Genomic DNA, 16226 nt, shown 5'->3' with positions numbered 1-16226 from the left:
AGCTGCTTTGAGAATGATGATCGCATGCAATGATGACGCAAAAAATGACTAGATATCCCCCTTACCTCCGTCACTGTCCATTTCTTGTTTTGAAAGGATGAGAGAAGTGCTACACCTGGTGGAGAGAGGTTGTAAGACAGAAATAGTTGCTTTATGTGTGCTGTACGTTACGACATGACACGTCTAGATGTAACGGAGGGTCAGTTTTTTCAACTTTTCTCCAATACTGTAGAGATATTACCATGTCGATCAACGCTTGAATAGAAACCTAGTTCACACCCCCGATTTTGAAGTCAACACAGTCGCTAAAGTCCCATTAGTTTTCTTTGAAGCCTCGTTTGAATGTTGAGGTTAAGCACATTTGTACGGAATGGGGTGAGTTTACGTTATATACATGTACTGTACCTTGAGTTCGTGAGCCCTTTGTAACAGAAAAAGGTGTGTGTGTGGGTGCATGTGTATTTGTGTAAGGTGGGTGCGTAATATTGCGTATGTGATTTAAACATTTACCAGTTAACTCAATCCCCAAAGACATTGCCACTCATAGTCAAAAATTGTAGGCTAATGTATCCAGCGTTAGTGTATTGAGAGTTTGATGGGTAGTTTTTGAGAATTAGCCCTCAGTGAACATTACCAGGCTCCTCCAGTATCATTGACATTCACATTAGAGAAGTTCCACGCTTCATTTGAAAAAGTCAAAATGTCTGATTTGTCACTGTTGTTCTTCCTGTAGTGTATTCATCCAGCATGAAAATGTACACACATTGGCCTTTCCGCTGGCATTGTTATTCTAACACTCACAATCCCAACATAAGTCCCAAATGGCTCCCTTTTCCCTATTTACTACTTTTGACCAGAGCCTTATGGACCCTGGTCAAAAGTAGTCAACTATATAGGGAATAGGGTACCATTTTGGACGGAACCCCAGTCTCCTGAGGTTCAACACAATTCATTCCACTCTATTTACTTTCTCGGCAGCTGAGCAAATTACAGCAGTTAGCCTTTTTTGGAGCCGAACGTGAAACTAAAACTACAAATAAATCTCCAAAACTAGGCCAATATGTGCTGCTTGCTTGCTAAGTACACCCTACAGAGCACATTCTGGTCATTTGTAAGCACAAACTAGCTCATAATTTGAGGAAGTCATCAGCTGGTACTAGGCACAGATGCTGAAAAAGCTATTAGTGTTAAATGTCACCCGTGGCGATAGCTTGTGCATCTCGTTTACGTGGGTGAGGTGTATTTTTTGACCTTACACGTAACCCCTGGATAACAAGACGTCATTCTCCTTCCGTGTTCCATCTATTTACCTCCTAATAACCTTGCTTCCCCTCTGCAGTGAAGAAAAAAACACCCATGATATTAAACCCCTCTCATATTCTTCCAGTTGGAGATGAGCCAGTAAACCATTTTGTGCTAAAAATAGTTTCCCTGATGAAGCACCTGCATGGAGGATCAGGATGCTGCTTCTACTGCTGCCTTGGCAGTTGCTGTCTCCTCCTGTGTTACTCTGCTGTCTATTCTCCCATGCAGCACGTCTGGCCCTCCCTCCCTCCTGTCCCTCCCTCCCTCCCCCTCAGAAATGCTGCAATGCGTCTCCCATAGCCAAGAGTGGGTCAGTGTAACTCAGCCAGCGGCAACATAGCTAGCTTAGCATCCCCATGGCAACAGCCAATGGGGTTTGCAGGCTGCAGCTAATCAGGCTTTTGCAATATTGTTGTTGTTTACATGGCATGGAAGAGAATGTATATACGGGTTTAAGACATTAACAGAGAGGAAACAGGATGGCGAGTGAGGGGACCTTGGAGGGAGGGGAAGCCTGTGTATGGCTCACAGTGTTTGTCTGCAGCTAATTGTGTTTGACTAATGCTAGAAGCTCAGATGTTGTATTATCAGGAATCGGTTTCAGCCATGTTTTCATACAGCCCCAGCGTTTTGGTGTTTTTGTTAATTGACTTGTCTAATATGCGAAATTCACAGACAGCCCTGTCTGCCGTGATGCCGCTGTAGACTTGCAGTGCATCCTGGAAGTGTCCCTGTCAGACACTGTAGGAACACTCATCTTATAGCAAGAATAATAATCATAGTCATCATCATAATCATAATAATCACAATAATTATCATAATAATAATACCACTAATAATAATAACAATAATGATGGGCCACAATACTAATGGCGTCTACGCTTCCAATAATATTAAAGCACGGTTGCAGAGGATCGCTCTGATCCATGTTCTCTGGTTTTGCTTTCCAATGGTTTTGCACTGTCATTGACTAAGTTACTCATCACTGCAGTACGTTTCTAGCTATCTCCTTATCATGGAAAACATGAGGTCTCACATGTTAAACTGCTGGTCATGTTCCTTAATGGACCCTCAATGCTTAAGGCTTATCACATCACCACATAATACAATTCCTCAATTATAAGTCTAGTCTATTTTCACATGCTGCATTCTAAGCAGCATTATAGTGAACAGTGGTGCAGGGGAGCGAACCCAGGTCACTGGCGAGAAAGGCAAACACCCTACCCATTGCATCATTAGGGTTAAGCCACTTGGTGGGAATTGTAACATGGCTTATGTAGCGAGGATCGTTACAATATTTGAGTATTTCCAAGCACAGAAATATGGTAGGAACCGCGACTACTGACTGCACTGTTGTTTTAGTTGTTGAATCATTCTTATCCCTGTGTTTTGTTGTGTTTGTTTCCTCTCCAGGACAGAGGACCCTGCAGTACAAGAGTGATGTCCTTGAGACAGTTGTGTTGGTGAACCCGTCAGAGGAAACTACTGCTTCAGAGGTAGGTGTGACCCAGACATACCTGACAACTGAGGGCTTTTGCCTTCACAGAAATCACCTTTATACACAAAATATGGTACGGTTGATGTTTCTCAAAGGAACATTTTTTGAAAAGATACTGCTTACTGATGAGGTCAATCAACTGTGATGATAATCCACTAATGTAATTTTGTCTTCTATTTGTCCCTCTCCTCCTCCCGTCCAGATCCGTTCTCTGGTCACTGACTCTGCTGGACACAAGCTACTAGTCCTAAGTGGCCAGAGCTCTGAGCAGGGAGGTGACATCACACTGCAGGGTGGAGCCTTCACCTGGAGACACTTCTCTGACATCATCTCTGATCCTGGAGTAAGATCAACTGTTCATCAACACTTTACTATAAGTTGACGTTACACTTTATAGACTACACTGTGTAGTTACTCTGTTGTTATGTTAATAGTATCCAGACTGGACTCTCTCAATCAATATGTGTGATTCTTTTATTTTAGGGAGGGGTTGATTCATTTAAATATGTTCTTGTTATATGCTCAAATAAAATATTGTTTTGATGAATAGGTATACTTGCTCTTAAAATATGTTTCTTTATATAAGCTATGTCTAACAGTATGTTTATGTTGTGTTGTGGTCCGACCTCCAGGTGACTGAGGTCCTGTCCAACTCGGCATCGGACCAGCGGCCCAGGCTAACAGTATCGTGCCTGGGAGACGGGGGCTGGAGCTCACTGGGCCACAGCCAGGAGCAGCAGCACCTCCAGAACCTTCTGGAATACCGCCTAAACCCTGAGCCCACGCTTCCCGACATGGAGGGAGTCGCGGAGTTCACAGAGTACGTCTCGGAGACGGTGGACGTCCCGTCGCCCTTTGACAACCTGGAACCGCCCACCTCGGGTGGTTTCCTGAAGCTATCCAAGCCCTGCTGCTACATCTTCCCTGGAGGGAGGGGTGACTCTGCCCTGTTCGCCGTGAACGGATTCAACATCCTGGTGGATGGAGGGTCCGAACGCAGGTCCTGTTTCTGGAAGCTGGTCAGGCACTTGGACAGGATAGACTCAGTCCTGCTGACCCACATTGGGGCGGACAACCTCCCAGGCATCAACGGGCTGCTCCAGAGGAAGATCGCTGAGCAGGAGGAGGAACAGTCCCAGGGATCTGGCGGCTCCAACACATACGGTGACTGGATGAAGAACCTGATCTCGCCTGAGCTCGGTGTGGTGTTCTTCAACGTCCCCGAGAAGCTACGAATGCCTGAGTCCACGCTAAAGGTCAAACGGAGCATCGAGGAGGCATCCCTCACACTGCAGTATCTCAACAAGCTTGGCATCAAGTCAGAACCTCTTTACAGGGTCGTTAGCAACACCATTGAGCCCATCACGCTTTTCCACAAGCTGGGCGTTGGCAAGCTAGACATGTACATTCTGAACCCTGTGAAGGAAAGCAAGGAGATGCAGTTCCTTATGCAGAAGTGGGCTGGGAACAGTAAGGCCAAGACTGGGATTGTGATGTCCAATGGCAAAGAAGGAGAAATATCTGTCCCTTACTTGACCTCAGTAACGGCTCTTATCGTATGGATCCCGCATAGTCCAACAGAGAAGATAGTCAGGGTGCTGTTCCCTGGAAATGCACCGCAGAACAAAATCTTGGAGGGGCTTGAAAAGCTGAAGCACCTGGACTTCCTGCGCTACCCAGTAGCCACTCAGAAAGACATATCCTCTGGGGCCCCGCCTCCAATCATAAAACAAACAAAGATGAGATCAAGAACAGAAAGCAAGGAGAGCCTGAAATCTTCCACCAAAACACAGTTGGCCTCAAAAGCCAGCAAGAAGGAAGCTAAAGGGCAGGAAGAGGAGTCCAAGAATGACTCGGCTAAAGAGAACAAAATTGAAAAGAAAGAGGAGAAGAAGGAGAAGAAGGTGAAGAGTGAGAGCGCCAAAGCTACCAAAGCCACCAAACAACAACAAAACAGTGAGGCAGCACCCGAAGCAGCCAAACTGGAGAGAAAGAAGCTGTCCAAGGAGAAAACACTGAGGAAACACTCCAAGGAACGACCATCTAAGATGGAGGAGAAAAAGGACAAAGAGAAGAAAGAGATCAGTAAAGTAAAGAAAGAGGACAACAAACGTAAGAAAGATGATACTGCTAAAAAAGAGGAGAAAAAAGAAACAAAAGCAGTGAAGGAGGAGAAAAGAAGGATCTGAGTAAGCCAGAGCTGAGGAACATCACCAAACCAGACCTGAAACTGAAGCAGTGAAGGAGGAGAAAAAGAAGGATCTGAGTAAGCCAGAGCTGAGGAAGATCACCAAACCAGACCTGAAACCCTTTACCCCAGAAGCAGTGAAGGAGGAGAAAAAGAAGGATCTGAGTAAGCCAGAGCTGAGGAACATCACCAAACCAGACCTGAAACCCTTTACCCCAGAAGCAGTGAAGGAGGAGAAAAAGAAGGATCTGAGTAAGCCAGAGCTGAGGAAGATCACCAAACCAGACCTGAAACCCTTTACCCCAGAAGCAGTGAAGGAGGAGAAAAAGAAGGATCTGAGTAAGCCAGAGCTGAGGAACATCACCAAACCAGACCTGAAACCCTTTACCCCTGAAGTCAGGAAAACCCTCCATAAGGCAAACAAGACACAGGCCAAACCCAAGACGGACAAGACTGACAAAAACATAACAGCCAAACCGGTCAAAGAGAAAACAGCTGAGAAAAAGTCTGTCCCAAAGAAAGCCCCCCCAAAATCCGCTGCTGCTTTGGCAGACGGGTCCGTTGTATCCTCTCCAGAAGACCTCACCAAGGACTTCGAAGCTTTAAAACGAGATGAGCTCTCGAAGCTAGGGAGTGAACCCATTCAGAATGATGTCATGTCTGGATGTCCAGCTTTCACAGACTCCAAACTCCCTGATGAGGGAATAACAACTAAATCCCCAGCCAATCTTGGAGAGAAGTTTGAGGATGAGGGTGCTGACATGGATGATGGTGATGATGATGGGGAGGAGTATAATAAAGAGAGTGATGTACTAAAGAAAGGTGCAGATGTCGGGAAATGGCAGGACATTAAAAGAAATGCTGGCATGGATAGGAAATATGAGGATGAAATGGAGAAATACGGCGACGACTACTCTACTAAGGGGGACATGAATTCGAAGAAGAGTGTCAGCTCAGAAGAGGAGGGGACGTTATCGAAAAAGCAGATCTGGAGGAATTGAGGATTATGAGGATAAATACAACTCAGAAAAAGATCAAAAGAATGGGACACCAAGTCAACCGACTTTAAATCGTTTTCAACCGCAGTCGCCTCTGGACAAACCACTACCGCTGCCTCTGAGCAAGTGTCCTTCATCCAAGATGAGACTATTCCCGCTTATTCCGAAACGGAGCAGACCATCTCCGATGAGGAGATCCATGAAGAACCCGAGGACAGGATCCCACACCTCCGCTACGACGTTGCTTCCTGCGACATCACCGTTCCCGACGTTCCAGGATCCTTTGACTCTGTGTATGGTGTTAGGGAGATGAGAGCCTCGACTACGTCTGACGCATCAGACTTCAAAGCCAAAGGCTTTGTGGGAAGACATGACCCAGTGTTGGCAGCCTATCCAAGCATCATCACAGCTCCGCTCGCCGAGGAAGAGCACATCTCCTCAGCCACGTCCATCACAGAGTACGACAAACTGTCCTCGTTCGCCACTTCCATGGCGGACGACCAGTCCATCGCATCTGTGACCGCCCCGCAGACAGAGACAGAGACAGGGAGGAGCTCTCTTCACCTGGACACGGTCAATAGCATCCCCTACCGCACCGAGGCCACCCACGGGAAGGACTACCTCCACTCGGCTGGAACCATCTCTCCCACCTCATCCCTGGAGGAGGACAAGAACTTCAGTTCTCCTCCTTCAAAGGAGTACCAGCCTTTTGTTACCGAGATGGAGGCTGGGAGGAAGACCAAACCCGTCCATGAGGAGTATGACGAAGAGGAGGATGAAGACGAGGACCAGACTCCCAACGTTGATATCCCCTTGGGGAAACTCCAAGAGGGCTACGAGCAGGCGACGGCAGCCATGTTGCTCCAGGACAAGGATAAATCCCCCTCCACTGCCTTTGCACCTCCCTCTCCTCCCTCTTTCTCCAGCGGGTTTAAGCCTAGTTCCATGTTTGAAGGTGAAGAGAGATGTCTTAGCCCAGGCGACAGCACCGTGAAGCTGGCCTCACCCACCCAGTCGGTCCCCATCAGCAGTGGCTACTCCCCCACAGAGGAGAAGAAAAACAACAAAATGGACAACACTGAAACTGAGCTCCATAAAATGGGGCTTTCTGGTGACAAGATCCCCTTTGAAGAATCAGATGAGGATGATGATGATGACTATTATGAGAAAAGGGATCTCAAACCCTGTGTTAAAGCGAAGTATTTGGAACAGAAGGAGGGTAGGTTCTTGGACGATGAATCACCTCAAGAAGAGAAGCTGTCTGAGAGGGACAAAGGACTAGCAGAGGATGGCATCAAGTCCAAGTATCTGCAGAATAAACCGGGGTTGACAGACGAGACACAGTTCTCTGGTTACATGGAGCAAACAACCAAACCCCAGATCATGCACTCGGACGAACAAGACGAGGTGGAGGAAGATGATGAAGATGATGTTGTTCAACCAAGTGGAACAGGGTCTAGAGCTTTATCAATAGAGCAAAGTAAATTGGACTCTGAAGATGACAAAAAGGATGCAGCATTATCCAGAAAAAGAACCATGTAACTTTGAAAGAGCCAGAGAAAAGTGTCCAGTTCAATCTGTATGACTTCCCAGAGCGAGAGAGTAGAGAGAAACGCTCAGAAGAAGAAATAAGACAGGACACCCCATATGTACACGGCAAGACTTTCTCTTACAGTGATATCTATGACAACAAAACCAGTTATCAGAAGGACCAGTCAGAAAAAATGGGGAAGGACAGTATGAATGAGACGGACACACAGAAAAAGGACTCCGCTTTCCCCTCAGACAAGGAGGGTTTCACTAGCTCTCATGGAAAAGATGTATCTTCCTCCTCCTCTTCCTCTTCCCCCTTTCCATGGCTCCATGGCTCTGAATCTATAGAGAAGATAAGTGAGCCACGTGGATACAGCAGAGAGCAGATTCCCATCAATGGCTGATAGACCAGAGGCTTCAACCACATCCTTATCATCAGAGAGAGACTCCTCCCCTTATAAAGTTCACAGTGATTACGCCTCTGTAACAGGTAGTGCTGCAGCCAAACCCTCTTCAATGAGCTACCATGACAAAGAGGTGGACCTGGAGATAGACATGAGGAAGCTAACAGCCAGGGATGAGGAAGACTACGATGATTATGATGATGAAGATGATGAAGAAGAGGATGAGGACGATGAAGAGGAGGATGCTATTGACTCAGACATGGAGAAAGGTGCCAAAGAGAAATCGGAAAAGGAAGTCAAAAGTCCATTCATCGATGGTGTGAGCTCAAAACAGCCCCAGTTTATGGTTTCCATGGCTGGCTACGGTTACAACAGCCAGACAAAGCCGACTTCACCAAACAGCATGAGCACAGAAGAGCCAGAGTTTATGGTTTCCATGGCTGGCTATGGTTACAACAGTCAGGCAAAACCGACTTCACCAGACTGTGTGAGCTCAAAAGAGACAGATTTCACATACTCCAAACTCCCTGATGAGGGGATAACAACTAAATCCCCAGCCAAACTTGGAGAGACGTTTGAGGACGAGGGTGCCGACATGGATGATGATGATGACGATGATGATGATGACGATGATGAGGAGGAGTACAACAAAGAGAGGGATGTACTAAAGAAATGTGCAGATGGTTACAATAGTCAGGCAAAGCCGACTTCACCAGACCACTTGAGCTCTAAAGAGCCAGAGTTTATGGTTTCCATGGCGGCTATGGTTACAACAGCCAGGCAAAGCTGACTTCACCAGACGGCATGAGCTCAAAAGAGACAGATTTCACAGACTCCAAACTCCCTGATGAGGGGATAACAACTAAATCCCCAGCCAAACTTGGAGAGACGTTTGAGGACGAGGGTGCCGACATGGATGATGATGATGACGATGATGATGATGACGATGATGAGGAGGAGTACAACAAAGAGAGGGATGTACTAAAGAAATGTGCAGATGGTTACAATAGTCAGGCAAAGCCGACTTCACCAGACCACTTGAGCTCTAAAGAGCCAGAGTTTATGGTTTCCATGGCCGGCTATGGTTACAACAGCCAGGCAAAGCTGACTTCACCAGACGGCATGAGCTCAAAAGAGACAGATTTCACAGACTCCAAACTCCCTGATGAGGGGATAACAACTAAATCCCCAGCCAAACTTGGAGAGAAGTCTGAGGACGAGGGTGCCGACATGGATGATGATGACGATGATGACGATGATGAGGAGTACAACAAAGAGCGGGACACACACAGCCAGGCAAAGCCGATTTCACCAGACGGCATGAGCTCGAATGAGCCAGAGTTTATGGTTTCCATGGCGGGCTACGGTTACAACAGCCAGGCGAAGCCGACTACGCCACCTTCTTCCACCACCTGCAAAGATGACATGGGCGCCACAGCGTTCTCTGGGTACTCCTCTGGGTTTGATTATTCTTACGGTGGGGAGAAAGAGACATTTCAGTCCAGCCAGATGAAGGACAAAGAGGGAAAAGATGACTATTTCCACAGTGAGAGAGCTGACGGTGGTAAGAAAACAGGAGACACAGTAGGAGTCTCATCAGGCTTCCACTACACCACCACCTCTGCCACGGCATATTCGTCCTCCTCTTCCTACAGCTACTCCTCCTCTACGTCCGGTCCGTCACTCTCCACCAGCCGGCAGTTTGGCGAGGAGCTGGAGACCCAGCCAACGCCTCCGACCACATCTTCAAACACGATACAGACAGTGCCGGCTTCAGTACTCCTCCTTTAAAGATGAACACGCCTCCTTTAAAGATGAACACGGCTCCTTTAAAGATGAACACGCCTCCTTTAAAGATGAACACGGCTCCTTTAAAGATGAACACGGCTCCTTTAAAGATGAACACGGCTCCTTTAAAGATGAACACGCCTCCTTTAAAGATGAACACGGCTCCTTTAAAGATGAACACGCCTCCTTTAAAGATGAACACGCCTCCTTTAAAGATGAACATGCCTCCTTTAAAGATGAACACGGCTCCTTTAAAGATGAACACGGCTCCTTTAAAGATGAACACGCCTCCTTTAAAGATGAACACGCCTCCTTTAAAGACAAACACGCTTCCTTTAAAGATGAACACTCCTCCTTTAAAGACGAACACTCCCTGGCCATGGACTCCTCCCCCTTTTCCAGTTCCTGCGGGATGGTTAAGAACGAGTACCTGGAGGTTTCGGAGAAGCAGATGACGATGGCCACCACCAACACCGCAGAATCCACCTCCAGTTTGGCCCGCTTCTCTCTCACAGCCCCTTTGAGGAGATCAAACCTTCCACTCACACTCCTCTGCTTCCTCCTCGGAAGACAAAAAGGAGCATGTTGCCTCGCTGGAAGGAAGTGTTGTGAACAAAAGCCCCCAGTCGGACTGCTTCTATAAACCGGAATGGGCGGATGAGTCCAAGCTGCAGGCTGCAGGGGTTATGGGCCTTTCACCCAGTCACCCAAGGAGAAAGATGCCATCACCATGGGTTTGTTTGGTGTCACCTCGTCCCCACGGCCCGACTCAAAAGGCAAGCATTACTTTGAAAACTCTGACAGTACTGAGGAAGAGGATGACGAGGAAGGTTACATGCGTGAGATGGGCCTGTCCTTCTCCGAAAAACACGGCAGCAGCACCACCACCTCAGGTAAGATAGATGGCGCTGGTCTCCCTGATGTGCTCACCTCGTACATACCCTCCTCTCTGCAGCCCACCAAGCCAGACACAGTCAATGGTCCCATGGAGGTCAGCAGCATGAGCTCCCCCATCAGTGCAGGGCCGGCAGCCAGCTGCGTGAGCCCAGGTCTGGGTACAGCTGAGGAGAAAAAGGTGAGGGGCTCCTATGAGTGGAACATGCAGAAGCCCCAGATGGACATGGTTCCTGGCGACTCCCCGCCTCATTACCGCCACGAGGACGAGTTTGAGGAGGAATGTGAAATGGAACCAGAGTGCCCTGCCCGCCCGCTCTCCCTCTCCTCCACTGATCACACCTTCGGCTCCCCCTTCTACACGGAGGCGTCGTGCCGAGGAGAAGCAGGAGGAAGAGATGATGATGATGACAGCGACCTGGACCTCCCTCCTGAAATGGGCGCCTCCTCCTCTAAAGCCTCCCCTGGCTACTCCTCCTCGGAACACAGACCCCGCAAGGGAGACCTCTCGCCCTCCTTCATCAATCCCAGTATGCAACAGCAGTCCAGCGATGAGGAGGACGAGGAGCGGGGACGCAGGAGCGACCAATCACAGGAAGGGGACGAACATGACCTGTCAGTCAAGAAGAGAGCCAACAAACAGCCCCACCACCCCCACTTCCAGGGCGGCTCGGTCCCCCACGCCGGGACGGCTGGGCTAGGGTTAGTCAGAGAAGACACCCCCCCAACCTCCGTCAGCGACTCTATACCGTCGCAGTCAGATTCAGACGTTCCCCCAGGGACAAAGGAGTGCCCCTTCATCACGGGCAACAGCAACATGGACTCGGACGAGGACACTGAGTACCTGCCTGTGGATAAGTTCTCCACCATGGGAGGGGGCCACCATCACTCCTCTTCCTCCTCCTCCTCCAGGATTAGCCCCGGGACCCCCTCCCGCCCCCTCATGGACCCCTTCCCCAACCCCCTCACCCCGACGTCTGCATGGTGGACCCCGACGCTCTGGCCAATGACCAGAACCGGGCAACCTCAGAGTCGCCCCTCAAGAAGGACCCCAAGACGAAAGGCGTGCGGAAGACAGGGAAACCCAAGTCGGCATCTCCGGCTCGCCGCAAGCGGTCCCCCATGCCAGTGAAGCAGTTGCCATCCCCTCGCAGCGCCTCGCTGAAGAAGAAGGAGACAGAGAAGAGCTTGAGGATGTCCCATCTGTCAGACGGACAGGGTTCCAGAGACGATGACCTCTCCAGGTCCAGCTACAACGCCGGCAGGGTGGCCAACGGAGTTAAGAGCACCTCTGGTAACAATGGTTCCCATTATACAGTATATTTATTCAACAATCGTGTTATTATGTTATGCATAAAATGACTAGTAGTATACAGTACAGTGCATTACACATTGCACAACATAGCACAAACAGATCTGGGACCAGGCTAAGTCAAGGCTGCTAGGCTGTGGAAAGTGATTGAGGAAAGGAGGGGAGAGAGAGGAAATAAGCAGTTGGAGCAGAGTTTAAACCAGCGACCTTGTGGAAAGATTCAAATTGCATGGAAACATCTGTCCTTCCCCCTAGGCTCTCAGAGGTCCAGCTCCGTGGTTCCCCAAGGCCCTCCTATCTATGTAGACTTGGCCTACATCCCCAACCACTGCAGTTCTAAGAACGTGGACCAGGAGTTCTTCAAACGCGTCCGCTCTGCATACTACGTGGTGAGCGGGAACGATGTGGGAAATGACGAGCCCAGCCGAGTGGTCCTGGATGCTCTACTGGAGGGCAAAGCCCAGTGGGGATCCAACCTACAGGTAACAAATCACTACCATAGAATTAGATGGAGCTCAATCATTCAGTTGATGGATCAATACATCACCTGTGCATGACATTCACTCCCTATGCATCTTAATTAACTAACTAACTAGCACATCTGACTCCCTGTGGTGCTCAACTCAAACAGCGGAGTGTAGCCTACTGTTGCTCCTTGCAAATTAATTCAAAGCCTCTAATTTATCACTCAGGATGGAACCAGTGCTACTATTTCTGCCATGTAAATGGTGTTGTTAAAACAATCAGACAACCCCATAGTAGAATAGTTGACCTATTTACCTGGACGGCTTGTTGTTGTGTGTTCTATGCGGGAGAAATATTCCTCTCGATGCGCATTTAAGTTGCGAGAGCCATAGGGAGGGAAACGTATTCTGACAAGCAGTCGATGCACAACCATTGTTCATGCAAGCGTGGGGAAAACACTTCAGAAAGCAGTTTGGGCTTTTGTTTAAAGAGAGGGAATCCCAGCTTTCCATTGCTGACACATTTATTTCCCTACTCCCACAATTGCCAGTGTGGCATCATTTAAAAATGCAGTTACAACCTGAGTTTCAAGCATGGTTTAGGCACAGCTGTGCAACAGAGCTCTTAAAGGGGCAATGGCATACTTTGCAATAGAAACCAAGAAATAAAACATATTTTCTGATTTAATAATAATGAATAATTATTAACAATAATTATAAATAATAATAATATCAATCAGGATGTTGTGTCCAATGGGGTAAATACAGATGGATAAACCCCATACTTCAGCCTATGTATGTGTAGACACTATGCTGCATCAGGTGGGCCACAGGTGATAAAGCTTATTGTTAATAGCACATCTGGTAATATAGACCAAGGGACAGGACCTTTTATAGGCCTGCAGATCAAGGGGACTAGAATTGGTCAAACTCAGTTTAATACATGTTCAAAATGATCCTCTTTCCATAAAAGCAGGATGGTCATGACTTTTTACATGAAAGGGGAAATGAACTTGGCCCCAGACAATCCATCTGAGATGGACTTCAGTTTCAGTCATGGGATATTTTTGTCTGCTTTAACACCTGATTAAATCACCATCTCCCATCTTTCCCCCTACTCCTTTTCATCTCTCCCTTCTCTCTCTAATGCTCTCCCCATCTTCTTCTCCTCTGATATTCCTCCTTTCTTCCTCCTACCTCTATCCATTACCTCAATCTCTCTGCCTCCTACCTCTATCCATTACCTCAATCTCTCTGCCTCCTACCTCTATCCATTACCTCAATCTTTCTGCCTCCTACCTCTATCCATTACCTCAATCTTTCTGCCTCCTACCTCTATCCATTACCTCAATCTCTCTTCCTCCTACCTCTATCCATTACCTCAATCTTTCTGCCTCCTACCTCTATCCATTACCTCAATCTCTCTTCCTCCTACCTCTATCCATTACCTCAATCTTTCTGCCTCCTACCTCTATCCATTACCTCAATCTCTCTTCCTCCTACCTCTATCCATCAATCTTTCTTCCTCCTACCTCTAATTACCTCAATCTTTCTGCCTCCTACCTCTATCCATTACCTCAATCTTTCTTCCTCCTACCTCTATCCATTACCTCAATCTCTTCTCCTACCTCTATCCATTACCTCAATATTTCTGCCTCCTACCTCTATCCATTACCTCAATCTCTCTTCCTCCTACCTCTATCCATTACCTCAATCTCTCTTCCTCCTACCTCTATCCATTACCTCAATCTCTCTTCCTCCTACCTCTATCCATTACCTCAATCTCTCTGCCTCTCTCTTTCTCTCTCTCCTGCAGGTGACGTTGATTCCCACCCATGACACAGATGTGACTCGGGAGTGGTACCAGCAAACCCATGAACGGCAGCAGGAGCTAAACATCATGGTCCTGGCCTCCAGCAGCACCGTGGTCATGCAGGATGAGTCTTTCCCCGCCTGCAAGATTGAATTTTAAGCCCCACCCCCCTCTCTTCCCCTCTGTAATGGGACAACACACAGCTCCCCTGGTTCAGTCTGTCTGTTTAAATATTTTGGATCTGCCTTTTCTAGGGATTTATTTCTTACAGTATATCATAACAGTACATCTCAAATTACACCCTATTGGTCTTATAGCTACCATCTCTGGTCTAAAGTAGTGCACTGGACTGTATGTGGAGTAGGGTGTCATTTTAGACACAGAGATATTCAACAACCACACGTTTGATTATGGTTAGTGTCATTGTTTGTATTATAAAGGTGCTCTTCAGACTATAACGCTCCTCTACTATAATTATAAGGTTTATTCAAGGAAACAAGTATGGTTGTGCATACGGTAGAAATCCAGGCAAAATGTCCAGGCAATGGTTACTGTTTCCTTCAAGGTAAGACAGATTTTCTTCTAATAGGCATAACTCATGCACAAGTATGCCCTATTATAATGTTAGAGTCATCATCAACAACAGACTTAATCTTTGTTTAAAGAAGTTACAACACCAAAACGCATTTTGTACTTTAGTGTTTATATGTTTTGTAGAACTGAATACACCATGCTAATGCCAATGGTACTTTTCTCATCCACGTGCCACTCATTGAACTTTGTGCCTAATATTGACACATTGACATAGATGATATTCTAAGTAGATTGTCTCTAAGAGTCTTTTAGATGTCGAATAATTATGTTTGTAGTAGAATAGGGTGGAAAAAACAAATCGAGTCATACTCAAAGGTGTTGTGTTTGCCATTCAGTTTTCATGTCATTTCTGCCATTCAGTTTTCATGTCATTTCTGCCATTCAGTTTGTCATTTCTGCCATTCAGTTTTCATGTCATTTCTGCCATTCAGTTTTCATGTCATTTCTGCCATTCAGTTTTCATGTCATTTCTGCCATTCAGTTTTCATGTCATTTCTGCCATTCAGTTTTCATGTCATTTCTGCAAGGTGAAATTCACTTTTAATGGATTTCTCAAGCGCCATACTGCGTACAGTAAATCATAACTATCAGTGTTGTCTGGTTGTAAAGTGAAGTCTTTTGAGAATGTTCCCAGCCAGAACACATCCAGATGTGTCGAACAGGGCTGGTGTATATTGTACAATATACAACATGCACAGTAGATTACCCTTGCATTTATTTTCCAAGCTTGCATCCACAAACATATCGTGGACCCAGCCAACATTTGCTATTGTATGAAAGGAAAGGAGAATACTCTCATTGCAAAATTTTCATGACTGTATGTCAGGTTGCAATGTTGCTATATTCAATGTACTACTTCCTCGTCATAGCATTTATACACATGTATAACATACTGTAAGCATTCCACATTGGCTTGGAATAGTGTGGCTTATTAAATGACAAATAGCTTAAGCAGCTTGTTTGTGTTCATGAACTCTGATAGAAAGGAGGCTGTCAGGTTAAAAGATGTCACGCAACTTAAAGACAACAACCCTCCGCTATTTAACTGCAGAGCTACAGACCAACACTGTCTGTGAACTGGAGGAGGTCCACACTTTGGGAAGGTATCACAGATCATATGATTATTCTCACATTTAGTATTGACCCTTTAAGAGACATGGGTGTGATTTGGGACTTGTGTAAGGTGAAGATAGTGTAGACTAGTGGTATGTACTCCAGCTATGACCATCATGGTATTGTCCCAAATGGCACCCTATTCCCTATGTAGTGTACTTCTTTTGACCAGAGCCTTATGGTAGTGCACTGCATAGGGAATAGGGGTGCCATTTGGAGCAGTCATACCTAACCTGGTTATGACTACAGCAATAGGACCATGTGGTTGTGAGTTCATGGCCCATCACCTGTACAGGGTAATAGTTTGATTGAGTGTCTGAAG

The 16226-nt window shown here is 46.9% G+C and overlaps 1 protein-coding gene across 1 annotated transcript in view; it reads left to right on the top strand.

Annotated features, from left to right (window-relative positions):
• map1aa (microtubule-associated protein 1Aa) overlaps positions 1-15742 on the top strand; it is a 74580-nt gene extending 58838 nt beyond the window's left edge. Inside the window, 12 exon segments of the mRNA XM_052515962.1 lie at positions 2719-2801; positions 3006-3146; positions 3436-4965; positions 5309-7527; positions 7665-7879; positions 8013-8609; positions 8801-9490; positions 9582-10205; positions 10389-11528; positions 11573-11902; positions 12176-12402; positions 14201-15742. Of these exon segments, the coding sequence (XP_052371922.1) occupies positions 3598-4965; positions 5309-7527; positions 7665-7879; positions 8013-8609; positions 8801-9490; positions 9582-10205; positions 10389-11528; positions 11573-11902; positions 12176-12402; positions 14201-14356 (7566 nt within the window). The 5' untranslated portion in view covers positions 2719-2801; positions 3006-3146; positions 3436-3597 and the 3' untranslated portion in view covers positions 14357-15742.
• Positions 15743-16226: the final 484 nt, after the last annotated feature.

Source organism: Oncorhynchus keta, unplaced genomic scaffold, assembly GCF_023373465.1.
Source record: "Oncorhynchus keta strain PuntledgeMale-10-30-2019 unplaced genomic scaffold, Oket_V2 Un_scaffold_3531_pilon_pilon, whole genome shotgun sequence".
Classification (NCBI taxonomy): domain Eukaryota; kingdom Metazoa; phylum Chordata; class Actinopteri; order Salmoniformes; family Salmonidae; genus Oncorhynchus; species Oncorhynchus keta.
Note: the sequence above shows the minus strand (reverse complement) of the source record. Positions and strands in the feature narration are given on the sequence as shown.